The sequence below is a fragment of the Ascaphus truei genome, chromosome 14 (genome assembly GCF_040206685.1).
Source record: "Ascaphus truei isolate aAscTru1 chromosome 14, aAscTru1.hap1, whole genome shotgun sequence".
Classification (NCBI taxonomy): Eukaryota; Metazoa; Chordata; class Amphibia; order Anura; family Ascaphidae; genus Ascaphus; species Ascaphus truei.
Genome location: NC_134496.1, coordinates 20698041 through 20710808, shown reverse-complemented (window position 1 = coordinate 20710808; position 12768 = coordinate 20698041). Strand labels below are relative to the sequence as shown.

The 12768-nt window shown below is 46.4% G+C and overlaps 1 protein-coding gene across 1 annotated transcript; it reads left to right on the top strand.

Annotated features, from left to right (window-relative positions):
- Positions 1–11502: 11502 nt before the first annotated feature.
- On the top strand, positions 11503–12721 carry TMEM223 (transmembrane protein 223). The gene is made up of 2 exons (XM_075570062.1): positions 11503–11912; positions 12349–12721. The coding sequence occupies exons 1-2, from the start codon at positions 11579–11581 to the stop codon at positions 12639–12641; spliced, it is 627 nt and encodes a 208-aa protein (XP_075426177.1). The 5' UTR covers positions 11503–11578; the 3' UTR covers positions 12642–12721.
- The last annotated feature ends 47 nt before the right edge of the window (positions 12722–12768 follow it).

The following is a 12768-nucleotide window of genomic DNA, read 5'->3' as shown; positions in this document are numbered from 1 at the left end:
GAGCTATAATCATTAAAGGACTATTAACCCTTGTGCTCCCGGATGGATTCTAGTGTGTGTGTGTGTGATGCAGACACTGATGTTACAATACCACAGGGGAAACAGGGAAATACACATTTACAGGTTGTAACAGGGGTTAACTCACATTTCTGGACCTCAGCCCAGTTAACCCTTTGTATCCCTGGTGCGGTTAGAAGGTGGCCAATTGGGGTTTAACCCCTTTAATCCCGGGCCAAATCCTCTCCATCGTCACAGAGATGTTCAAGCGGTTTGGCAGGGATTCAATCCATCTTATTTCAAAAGTCATTTTAAAAAAAAGCAACAAGGTAACCTCATTAGCTACTTCTTAAGGCCTCAGGCATGGTGCCTCGGGCCGCGCTGATCCGCGCTCCAGCTCTGCCTCGCCTGATCAAACTGGAGCTTTTTTGTGTCCTGGCAGGCGAGGCAGTGAGCGCGCTTTGAGGTGTGGCGGGAGGCGGGGCTAGTCCCTCGCTCCCATTGGATGTGACCGCTCCCCCGAGTGGCAAATTTAAAATTTTCCTGTCTCCTCAAAATATCGGAGCCTCTGCACGCATGCGGAAGCGGCTGCTAAAGCCGCGCTGATGACAGATGCAGGGGGTAAGTGCATCTGCTCAGCGCGGCTCAGCACGGCCTCCTGTACTATGTCCCAGGCCTTAGGCCTCGGACACGCTTACCGCTGGCGTGCTGAGGCGCGCTGAGGCGCAGGGAAAGCGGGTGCCTGGCCTTGCGGTTGCTTACCGCACGCGCTGTCAGGGGGCAGCCCGGGGGCGGGCACGTCACTGGCCGGGGGCGGGCCAGTGACATCACAGAGCTGGTTCGCTCTCATTGGGCGAACCGCTCACGTGACCTGCCTGTCGCGCCGGCAGGCGGGGGAATTTAAAATTCCCTAAGACCTGCGCTTCCGCAAGCGCGCAGAAGCGCAGGTGAGCCCCTACTAAAGCCGCTCTAATTGCGGCTGTAGGGGCTCAGTGCTGAGCGGGAGCGCGCCTCAGCACGCTTCCGCCAGCAAGCGGTAAACATGGCCGAGGCCTAAGTCTTTTAGCATCATACAAGAATGCTGAAATGACATTTAATCTATCTCGAGAACTAATTATTTAAATAGAGTACTTAATCCAGAATAAAAAGGAAGATTTCAAACCTGAATAATAACGCTATATTGTGTATATACATATTCAGCATGTAACTAGTTAAGGAATTTTATAATTCTTCTGTGTATATACATATTCAGCATGTAACTACTTAAAATAGTATTAAGTTAGAAATGATATTGGGGTCATTAGAAATAGTTGGTAAAACAATACAATAGAGATCGGTTTTAAAGATTAGAAACACGGTTCATCCTATAGTGACAGGACAAGGGAGTTTTTTAAATGAAAAAAGAAATATTGCTCTAAAGTTGATCTGATTAAGGACATGGATGACCGTGAGATAAACAAATGATTGCTAGGTTAAGGAAACGATATGATTGCTAGGTTAAGGAAACGGTATGATTGCTAGGTTAAGGAAACGGTATGATTGCTAGGTTAAGGAAACGGTATGATTGCTAGGTTAAGGAAACGGTATGATTGCTAGGTTAAGGAAACGGTATGATTGCTAGGTTAAGGAAACGGTATGATTGCTAGGTTAAGGAAACGATATGATTGCTAGGTTAAGGAAACGGTATGATTGCTAGGTTAAGGAAACGGTATGATTGCTAGGTTAAGGAAACGGTATGATTGCTAGGTTAAGGAAACGGTATGATTGCTAGGTTAAGGAAACGATATGATTGCTAGGTTAAGGAAACGGTATGATTGCTAGGTTAAGGAAACGGTATGATTGCTAGGTTAAGGAAACGTATGATTGCTAGGTTAAGGAAACGGTATGATTGCTAGGTTAAGGAAACGGTATGATTGCTAGGTTAAGGAAACGATATGATTGCTAGGTTAAGGAAACGGTATGATTGCTAGGTTAAGGAAACGGTATGATTGCTAGTTTAAGGAAACGGTATGATTGCTAGGTTAAGGAAACGGTATGATTGCTAGGTTAAGGAAACGGTATGATTGCTAGGTTAAGGAAACGGTATGATTGCTAGGTTAAGGAAACGGTATGATTGCTAGGTTAAGGAAACGATATGATTGCTAGGTTAAGGAAACGGTATGATTGCTAGGTTAAGGAAACGGTATGATTGCTAGGTTAAGGAAACGGTATGATTGATAGGTTAAGGAAACGGTATGATTGCTAGGTTAAGGAAACGATATGATTGCTAGGTTAAGGAAACGGTATGATTGCTAGGTTAAGGAAACGGTATGATTGCTAGGTTAAGGAAACGGTATGATTGCTAGGTTAAGCAAACGGTATGATTGCTAGGTTAAGGAAACGGTATGATTGCTAGGTTAAGGAAACGGTATGATTGCTAGGTTAAGGAAACGGTATGATTGCTAGGTTAAGGAAACGGTATGATTGCTAGGTTAAGGAAACGGTATGATTGCTAGGTTAAGGAAACGATATGATTGCTAGGTTAAGGAAACGGTATGATTGCTAGGTTAAGGAAACGGTATGATTGCTAGGTTAAGGAAACGGTATGATTGCTAGGTTAAGGAAAAGATATGATTGCTAGGTTAAGGAAACGATATGACTGCTAGGTTAAGGAAACGGTATGATTGCTAGGTTAAGGAAACGGTATGATTGCTAGGTTAAGGAAACGGTATGATTGCTAGGTTAAGGAAACGGTATGATTGCTAGGTTAAGGAAACGGTATGATTGCTAGGTTAAGGAAACGATATGATTGCTAGGTTAAGGAAACGGTATGATTGCTAGGTTAAGGAAACGGTATGATTGCTAGGTTAAGGAAACGGTATGATTGCTAGGTTAAGGAAACGGTATGATTGCTAGGTTAAGGAAACGGTATGATTGCTAGGTTAAGGAAACGGTATGATTGCTAGGTTAAGGAAACGATATGATTGCTAGGTTAAGGAAACGGTATGATTGCTAGGTTAAGGAAACGGTATGATTGCTAGGTTAAGGAAACGGTATGATTGCTAGGTTAAGGAAACGGTATGATTGCTAGGTTAAGGAAACGGTATGATTGCTAGGTTAAGGAAACGGTATGATTGCTAGGTTAAGGAAACGGTATGATTGCTAGGTTAAGGAAACGGTATGATTGCTAGGTTAAGGAAACGGTATGATTGCTAGGTTAAGGAAACGGTATGATTGCTAGGTTAAGGAAACGGTATGATTGCTAGGTTAAGGAAACGGTATGATTGCTAGGTTAAGGAAACGGTATGATTGCTAGGTTAAGGAAACGGTATGATTGCTAGGTTAAGGAAACGGTATGATTGCTAGGTTAAGGAAACGGTATGATTGCTAGGTTAAGGAAACGGTATGATTGCTAGGTTAAGGAAACGGTATGATTGCTAGGTTAAGGAAACGGTATGATTGCTAGGTTAAGGAAACGGTATGATTGCTAGGTTAAGGAAACGGTATGATTGCTAGGTTAAGGAAACGGTATGATTGCTAGGTTAAGGAAACGGTATGATTGCTAGGTTAAGGAAACGGTATGATTGCTAGGTTAAGGAAACGGTATGATTGCTAGGTTAAGGAAACGGTATGATTGCTAGGTTAAGGAAACGGTATGATTGCTAGGTTAAGGAAACGGTATGATTGCTAGGTTAAGGAAACGGTATGATTGCTAGGTTAAGGAAACGGTATGATTGCTAGGTTAAGGAAACGGTATGATTGCTAGGTTAAGGAAACGGTATGATTGCTAAGTTAAGGAAACGGTATGATTGCTAAGTTAAGGAAACGGTATGATTGCTAGGTTAAGGAAACGATATGATTGCTAGGTTAAGGAAACGGTATGATTGCTAGGTTAAGGAAACGGTATGATTGCTAGGTTAAGGAAACGGTATGATTGCTAGGTTAAGGAAACGGTATGATTGCTAGGTTAAGGAAACGATATGATTGCTAGGTTAAGGAAACGGTATGATTGCTAGGTTAAGGAAACGGTATGATTGCTAGGTTAAGGAAACGATATGATTGCTAGGTTAAGGAAACGGTATGATTGCTAGGTTAAGGAAACGGTATGATTGCTAGGTTAAGGAAACGGTATGATTGCTAGGTTAAGGAAAATATATGATTGCTAGGTTAAGGAAACGATATGATTGCTAGGTTAAGGAAACGGTATGATTGCTAGGTTAAGGAAACGATATGATTGCTAGGTTAAGGAAACGGTATGATTGCTAGGTTAAGGAAACGGTATGATTGCTAGGTTAAGGAAACGGTATGATTGCTAGGTTAAGGAAACGGTATGATTGCTAGGTTAAGGAAACGGTATGATTGCTAGGTTAAGGAAACGGTATGATTGCTAGGTTAAGGAAACGGTATGATTGCTAGGTTAAGGAAACGGTATGATTGCTAGGTTAAGGAAACGGTATGATTGCTAGGTTAAGGAAACGGTATGATTGCTAGGTTAAGGAAACGGTATGATTGCTAGGTTAAGGAAACGGTATGATTGCTAGGTTAAGGAAACGGTATGATTGCTAGGTTAAGGAAACGGTATGATTGCTAGGTTAAGGAAACGGTATGATTGCTAGGTTAAGGAAACGGTATGATTGCTAGGTTAAGGAAACGGTATGATTGCTAGGTTAAGGAAACGGTATGATTGCTAGGTTAAGGAAACGGTATGATTGCTAGGTTAAGGAAACGATATGATTGCTAGGTTAAGGAAACGGTATGATTGCTAGGTTAAGGAAACGGTATGATTGCTAGGTTAAGGAAACGGTATGATTGCTAGGTTAAGGAAACGGTATGATTGCTAGGTTAAGGAAAAGGTATGATTGCTAGGTTAAGGAAACGGTATGATTGCTAGGTTAAGGAAACGGTATGATTGCTAGGTTAAGGAAACGGTATGATTGCTAGGTTAAGGAAACGGTATGATTGCTAGGTTAAGGAAACGGTATGATTGCTAGGTTAAGGAAACGGTATGATTGCTAGGTTAAGGAAACGGTATGATTGCTAGGTTAAGGAAACGGTATGATTGCTAGGTTAAGGAAACGGTATGATTGCTAGGTTAAGGAAACGGTATGATTGCTAGGTTAAGGAAACGATATGATTGCTAGGTTAAGGAAACGGTATGATTGCTAGGTTAAGGAAACGGTATGATTGCTAGGTTAAGGAAACGGTATGATTGCTAGGTTAAGGAAACGGTATGATTGCTAGGTTAAGGAAACGGTATGATTGCTAGGTTAAGGAAACGGTATGATTGCTAGGTTAAGGAAACGGTATGATTGCTAGGTTAAGGAAACGGTATGATTGCTAGGTTAAGGAAACGGTATGATTGCTAGGTTAAGGAAACGGTATGATTGCTAGGTTAAGGAAACGGTATGATTGCTAGGTTAAGGAAACGGTATGATTGCTAGGTTAAGGAAACGGTATGATTGCTAGGTTAAGGAAACGGTATGATTGCTAGGTTAAGGAAACGGTATGATTGCTAGGTTAAGGAAACGGTATGATTGCTAGGTTAAGGAAACGGTATGATTGCTAGGTTAAGGAAACGGTATGATTGCTAGGTTAAGGAAACGGTATGATTGCTAGGTTAAGGAAACGGTATGATTGCTAGGTTAAGGAAACGGTATGATTGCTAGGTTAAGGAAACGGTATGATTGCTAGGTTAAGGAAACGGTATGATTGCTAGGTTAAGGAAACGGTATGATTGCTAGGTTAAGGAAACGGTATGATTGCTAGGTTAAGGAAACGGTATGATTGCTAGGTTAAGGAAACGGTATGATTGCTAGGTTAAGGAAACGGTATGATTGCTAGGTTAAGGAAACGGTATGATTGCTAGGTTAAGGAAACGGTATGATTGCTAGGTTAACAGACTCCAGGCAGGAGGAGGAGGAGGAGCAGCAAACGCAGCAGCAGCAGACGCAGCAGCAGCAGACGCAGACGCAGCAGACGCAGACGCAGCAGACGCAGACGCAGCAGACGCAGACGCAGCAGACGCAGACGCAGCAGACGCAGACGCAGCAGACGCAGCAGACGCAGCAGACGCAGCAGACGCAGCAGACGCAGCAGACGCAGCAGACGCAGCAGACGCAGCAGACGCAGCAGACGCAGCAGACGCAGCAGACGCAATACTCTCCAGAAAACAGCCTAAAGACAAGTTCTCATTTAATCCTAACGGGGAAAAAATGTAATCCAAGGTATAAATGCAGAATGCCTCTCTGCGTAAGGCTGCGTCCATAGAGGGGGGAGCCGCGCTGACGCTCATCTGCGCAATCAGGAGCGATTGCATGAACTAGCAGACGAGCCGCCGTGTGCGATCGGGAGGCGGGGCACTGACGTCACTGGGTCAATAGCCCGGGAAGCGCTGACGTCAACATCACAGCGCCGTGACGTTGACACTGCTTTGCTCTGATTGGAGGTTTTCAGCCGACAGCGCGCTCAGAAACAGGTTCTGCTGTCGGCTGAAAATCCCTGCACCTCGGCACGCCTGCGGACGCTCGCGGGAGCCCCCTCTCAAGACATCCTCATTGAGGATGACGGGGCTCATCGCGGAGCGTCCGCACGGCTCAGCGCTGACTGTCCTTCTATGGACTCAGCCTAAGTAGGATTGTGTCTTTATCTGTCCCTGGCGTAGCAGTTTTCACATGTTCTATCCCCATCATTGAGATTGGGTGTTGGAGTGTATTACGATGCTTCAGTACTGTGGTTTCTTCTGCTCCATGGGTGATCTTACTTTTCTGTTCTATAACCCGAGTTTTCACCACACGATTGGTGTTTCCCACATAACATAGACCACAAGGGTATTTTATTAGATATACACCATGGGTTACCGTGCATGTGATCCTACTTCTGAGTTGACATGTTTTGACACTTCTGGGGAGGGTAAATTGATCTCTGGTGTTAAGGTTATTGCAGACCGAGCAGTTGTAACACTTTACGCACCCTACTTTCGGTGTACTTAAGAAGTGGGGAACATAATAATAGTCCTTTCTGTCAGCCTGAATCAACAAATCCTTTATGATTTTGTCCTCTTTTATAAGCAAATCCGGGAGGGTTCTTAAACACTTGTCCTACGCACGCTACATACTGTCGCAATCGCACAAATATATACATCGCCCCAACCGTCAGAGAAATAAAAGCCGCACGTCGCAGGAACGTGAAGAAACGAGTATTACAATCGAGAGAATCCAACGTTTCGGCCCCTATATCTGGGTTATAACTATTTAACAATTGTAGAAAAAGCCGAATAAAAGCTCAAGGAAAAGCACTGTAATAAGAAGTCTCTGTTATATCTTGGTAATGGGGTGATACAAAGTGGGATAGTTACAAAAGGTATACGATAATTGAGTTGAAGGGAGAAAAGAGGTCACGTCTGGGGTAATATGAGTACCTACCCTGGTAGTCAAATAGGGGCAAGGGCATTACCCCTACGTTGTAGCTGGTACCTCGTGTGTGGAGCCGCTTATGCTCCCTGTAGTTCATCGCCTCTCACTCAACTGGCCAAGTGCTGTCAGCAGGCGCTGGTTAAGGAAACGGTATGATTGCTAGGTTAAGGAAACGGTATGATTGCTAGGTTAAGGAAACGGTATGATTGCTAGGTTAAGGAAACGGTATGATTGCTAGGTTAAGGAAACGGTATGATTGCTAGGTTAAGGAAACGGTATGATTGCTAGGTTAAGGAAACGGTATGATTGCTAGGTTAAGTAAACGATATGATTGCTAGGTTAAGGAAACGGTATGATTGCTAGGTTAAGGAAACGGTATGATTGCTAGGTTAAGGAAACGGTATGATTGCTAGGTTAAGGAAACGGTATGATTGCTAGGTTAAGGAAACGGTATGATTGCTAGGTTAAGGAAACGGTATGATTGCTAGGTTAAGGAAACGGTATGATTGCTAGGTTAAGGAAACGGTATGATTGCTAGGTTAAGGAAACGGTATGATTGCTAGGTTAAGGAAACGGTATGATTGCTAGGTTAACAGACTCCAGGCAGGAGGAGGAGGAGGAGCAGCAAACGCAGCAGCAGACGCAGCAAACGCAGCAGACACAGCAGCAGACACAGCAGCAGCAGCAGACACAGCAGCAGCAGCAGACGCATACGCAGCAGACGCATACGCAGCAGACGCATACGCAGCAGCAGCAACAGCAGCAGACGCAGCAGCAGATGCAGCAGCCGCAGCACACGCAGCTGCAGCAGCAGCAGCCGCAGCTGCAGCACACGCAGCAGCAGACGCAGCTGCAGCTGCAGCACACGCAGCTGCAGCACACGCAGCTGCAGCACACGCAGCAGACGCAGCAGACGCAGCAGACGCAGCAGACGCAGCAGACGCAGCAGACGCAGCAGACAATTCATAGGGAATACTCTCCAGAAAACAGCCTAAAGACAAGTTCTCATTTAATCCTAACGGGGAAAAAATGTAATCCAAGGTATAAATGCAGAATGCCTCTCTGCGTAAGGCTGCGTCCATAGAGGGGGGAGCCGCGCTGACGCTCATCTGCGCAATCAGGAGCGATTGCATGAACTAGCAGACGAGCCGGCGTGTGCGATCGGGAGGCGGGGCACTGACGTCACTGGGTCAATAGCCCGGGAAGCGCTGACGTCAACATCACAGCGCCGTGACGTTGACACTGCTTTGCTCTGATTGGAGGTTTTCAGCCGACAGCGCGCTCAGAAACAGGTTCTGCTGTCGGCTGAAAATCCCTGCACCTCGGCACGCCTGCGGACGCTCGCGGGAGCCCCCTCTCAAGACATCCTCATTGAGGATGACGGGGCTCATCGCGGAGCGTCCGCACGGCTCAGCGCTGACTGTCCTTCTATGGACTCAGCCTAAGTAGGATTGTGTCTTTATCTGTCCCTGGCGTAGCAGTTTTCACATGTTCTATCCCCATCATTGAGATTGGGTGTTGGAGTGTATTACGATGCTTCAGTACTGTGGTTTCTTCTGCTCCATGGGTGATCTTACTTTTCTGTTCTATAACCCGAGTTTTCACCACACGATTGGTGTTTCCCACATAACATAGACCACAAGGGTATTTTATTAGATATACACCATGGGTTACCGTGCATGTGATCCTACTTCTGAGTTGACATGTTTTGACACTTCTGGGGAGGGTAAATTGATCTCTGGTGTTAAGGTTATTGCAGACCGAGCAGTTGTAACACTTTACGCACCCTACTTTCGGTGTACTTAAGAAGTGGGGAACATAATAATAGTCCTTTCTGTCAGCCTGAATCAACAAATCCTTTATGATTTTGTCCTCTTTTATAAGCAAATCCGGGAGGGTTCTTAAACACTTGTCCTACGCACGCTACATACTGTCGCAATCGCACAAATATATACATCGCCCCAACCGTCAGAGAAATAAAAGCCGCACGTCGCAGGAACGTGAAGAAACGAGTATTACAATCGAGAGAATCCAACGTTTCGGCCCCTATATCTGGGTTATAACTATTTAACAATTGTAGAAAAAGCCGAATAAAAGCTCAAGGAAAAGCACTGTAATAAGAAGTCTCTGTTATATCTTGGTAATGGGGTGATACAAAGTGGGATAGTTACAAAAGGTATACGATAATTGAGTTGAAGGGAGAAAAGAGGTCACGTCTGGGGTAATATGAGTACCTACCCTGGTAGTCAAATAGGGGCAAGGGCATTACCCCTACGTTGTAGCTGGTACCTCGTGTGTGGAGCCGCTTATGCTCCCTGTAGTTCATCGCCTCTCACTCAACTGGCCAAGTGCTGTCAGCAGGCGCTGTAGGAGGATCCGTACTGCCCATGTGGTCGCTCCAATCACAGAAATGCCAATATGAAAAAAAGAAAGGCTTGGTGGGACTGCAACCCCGTAGGAAGGGAGAACTCGCCAGATAATAAAATGAAAATTATTTATTGGTTCCATACTAAAAAAAAACAGAAAAAACTACAAAAAAAGACGGAATCTCCTCCCACGCGTTTCGCATCGAATAGGTGCTTTCTCAAGGAGATCAAAGACTAGGAGAAGGGTTCATTATGCTAACTATTTAAGAGTGCTATGTTACTGGGTAAGGGTGCTAACTGTGTAACTGTGTAACTGTATAAGGCCTGTCACATAGCAGGTTCAGCTGCGCTCCTGCTCTGCCTCGCCTGCTCAAAATTTAGCTTTTTCCTGTCCTGGCAGGCGAGGCAGTGAGCGCGCTCGGGGGGCGTGTCAGGAGGCGGAGCAGAGGCGTGTCTGGAGGCGGAGCTAGTCCCCCACTCCCATTGGCTGTGAGCGGTCACGTGACTGCTCCTCCGCTTCCCCGAGCGGCAAATTTGAAACTTGCCTGTCTCGGCAAAGTTTCTGAGCCTCCGCACGCATCAGCACGCATGCGGAAAGGGAAACTATAGCTGCGCTGATGACAGATGCAGGGGGTTAGTGCATCTACTACTGAAGCTACTATGTCCCAGGCCTAAGGATGTCACCCCTACACCCAAATTCTCCCTCACTGCCACCCACACTCCCTCACTGCCACCTGCACCCCCTCACTGCCACCCCTACACCCACTCCCTCACTGCCATCCCTACACCCACACTCACCCTCACTAGCACCCCTACACCCAATCTCCCTCACTGTCACCCCTACACCCAAACTCAGCCTCACTGTCAGTCCTACACCCACACACTCCCTCCCTGTCACCCCTATACCCAAACTATTCCCTTATTGTCAGTAATACCACAATATCTCATCAACACCCCAAGCCCGCTGCCCAAGAATCATCTTTGACTATTCCCTCTTCTCCTTCATTTCTCATATTTAATAGTCTTTCTATTGTGATTTTTCAGGGTCTGTTCACAGTCTTCGATGTTCAATTTATGTTTAATCTCTAATCCAGGGCTCTTCAACCGGTGGCCCTTAGATTCTCTTAGATTCTGTTTTACCAACATTTTGAAATACTGTAGTAAATATTTAAAATTACATTTGCAATAAGCTTGTGGTCCATCTACTGCTAATATTTTATGACCTGGCCCATGGTCCCTGTGGAAAACTGGTTGAAGATCCCTGCTCTCATCTAATATTGTTCTTTACTTTTAAGTTTGTGCTTCACCACCCCCCTCCCCCCCTAAAAACCAGACGAGTGAACTCTGGGAGGGGGGTGGATGGGAAATTATTCTTGGACAAACGCAAAAAAATATATATTTATTTATTTTATTTTTAAATCGTTTTTAATCTGTTACTATTTTTGTCAATAATTACATTATAATTGTTTTATAAAACATACACATTTTTTTTAAATTATTATCATAATACTATAACATTTACCACAGGGTCTATGAAAAAAAGAGGTCATAAACAGCACATTGTGCATCTTTTACATTTTATAAGCTTCTTTTCCAGTAACACCAGTGGCAGGCGGAGCTGGGGAAAGATGGTCGGAGCAAATCGAGAATCTCAATGGCAGCCGGCCATCTTGGCACACCATCAGCGCAGCCGGCCATCTTGGCACATCATCAGCGCAGCCGGCCATCTTGGCACACCCCTTAGCAAAAACTAGAACACAACTCCCAGCGCCCCTCGCAGCGTAGTGACGTCACGCGGGGTCACCCTGTAATGCGACGGTAGCCATGCGCCTACTGTGGTTGCTAGGCGACGCTGTAGCCGGGTCCCGGTTAAGACCCGGTGCTTATGTGACTGCGGGGGCCTCGCGATTCCTGCGGGCCGAGGCGGTGCCCCGAGATGTAGTGCTGTTCGAGCATCGGAGGCCGCGCTTCTTCCGGCTTCTCGGGGGGTTCTGCGCCGCCCAGGCCGTGTTCTGGGCCTACCTGGCGCACTTCGGCTTCACCTCCCTGCGGGACACCAGGGGCCGGAGCCCGGAGCAGGAGCCGGGGCAGAGCCCGGGGAGAAACATGGGGTCCCCCCTTTGGAGGGCAGGATTCACCCTAAGCTGCCTGACTATGGGTGCGTGTGTGGGGGGGGGGGGGAGAGAAAGAGGGGGTAGAAATGGCGGAGTGGGGCATATATAGAGGGCGAGAGGGGTAAATATGGAGGGGGAGGATAAATACGGTGGGGTGGGGCAAATTGGGCACAGGGTTAATTAGAAACTGGGCAAATAGAAGGGGTAAAACTTATTGGCAGCCTCTTGTGTTGTCACATCTCTGCCCCCTAGGCTCTCATCATGGCGGCCTCCTATCTCACAGACTTTGTCACTTTTAACGTGTCCCCTTTTCTGTCCAGGGCTGTGTCATTGTGTCCCCACTTAATGCCTCGCCTCCCCCCCCCCCCCCCCTCCCAGCCTTTCTGCCCGTGTCTGCCACGTATCACACCCCAACCCAAGGCTCTGTCAATGTATATCACCATGTCATCCCTGGCTCTCTTACTGTGTCCCCACCTCCAGGCTCCCTCATAATGGCAGCCGGCCTCCTCTTCTCACGACGCTCTGTCAGCGCTATCACCCTGCATGGTGGTGGGGAGCGTGTCACCATCGTCACGTCAGCCATGTTCGGCCACGGCTCGTCCTTCAGTGTCCCCCTGCGTCACGTGTCCTCCATGGCTCACCGCTCTGAGGTCCCTGCTATGATACCCCTAAAAGTCAAAGGTTGTCCCCTCTACTTCCTGCTGGACAAACAGGGACAAGTGTCTAACGCAAAGCTGTTCGATCTCACCGTGGGGGCCTACCGGAAACTGTAACACCCCAACCCCACGCAATCATGTGTATTATATATGTACAGGTATAAAACGAGCTGCAATAAAGGGGAGATATGTGTATATATTTATGTATATCATTGTTGTTGACGACGCTAAATTGTGCAAGGTA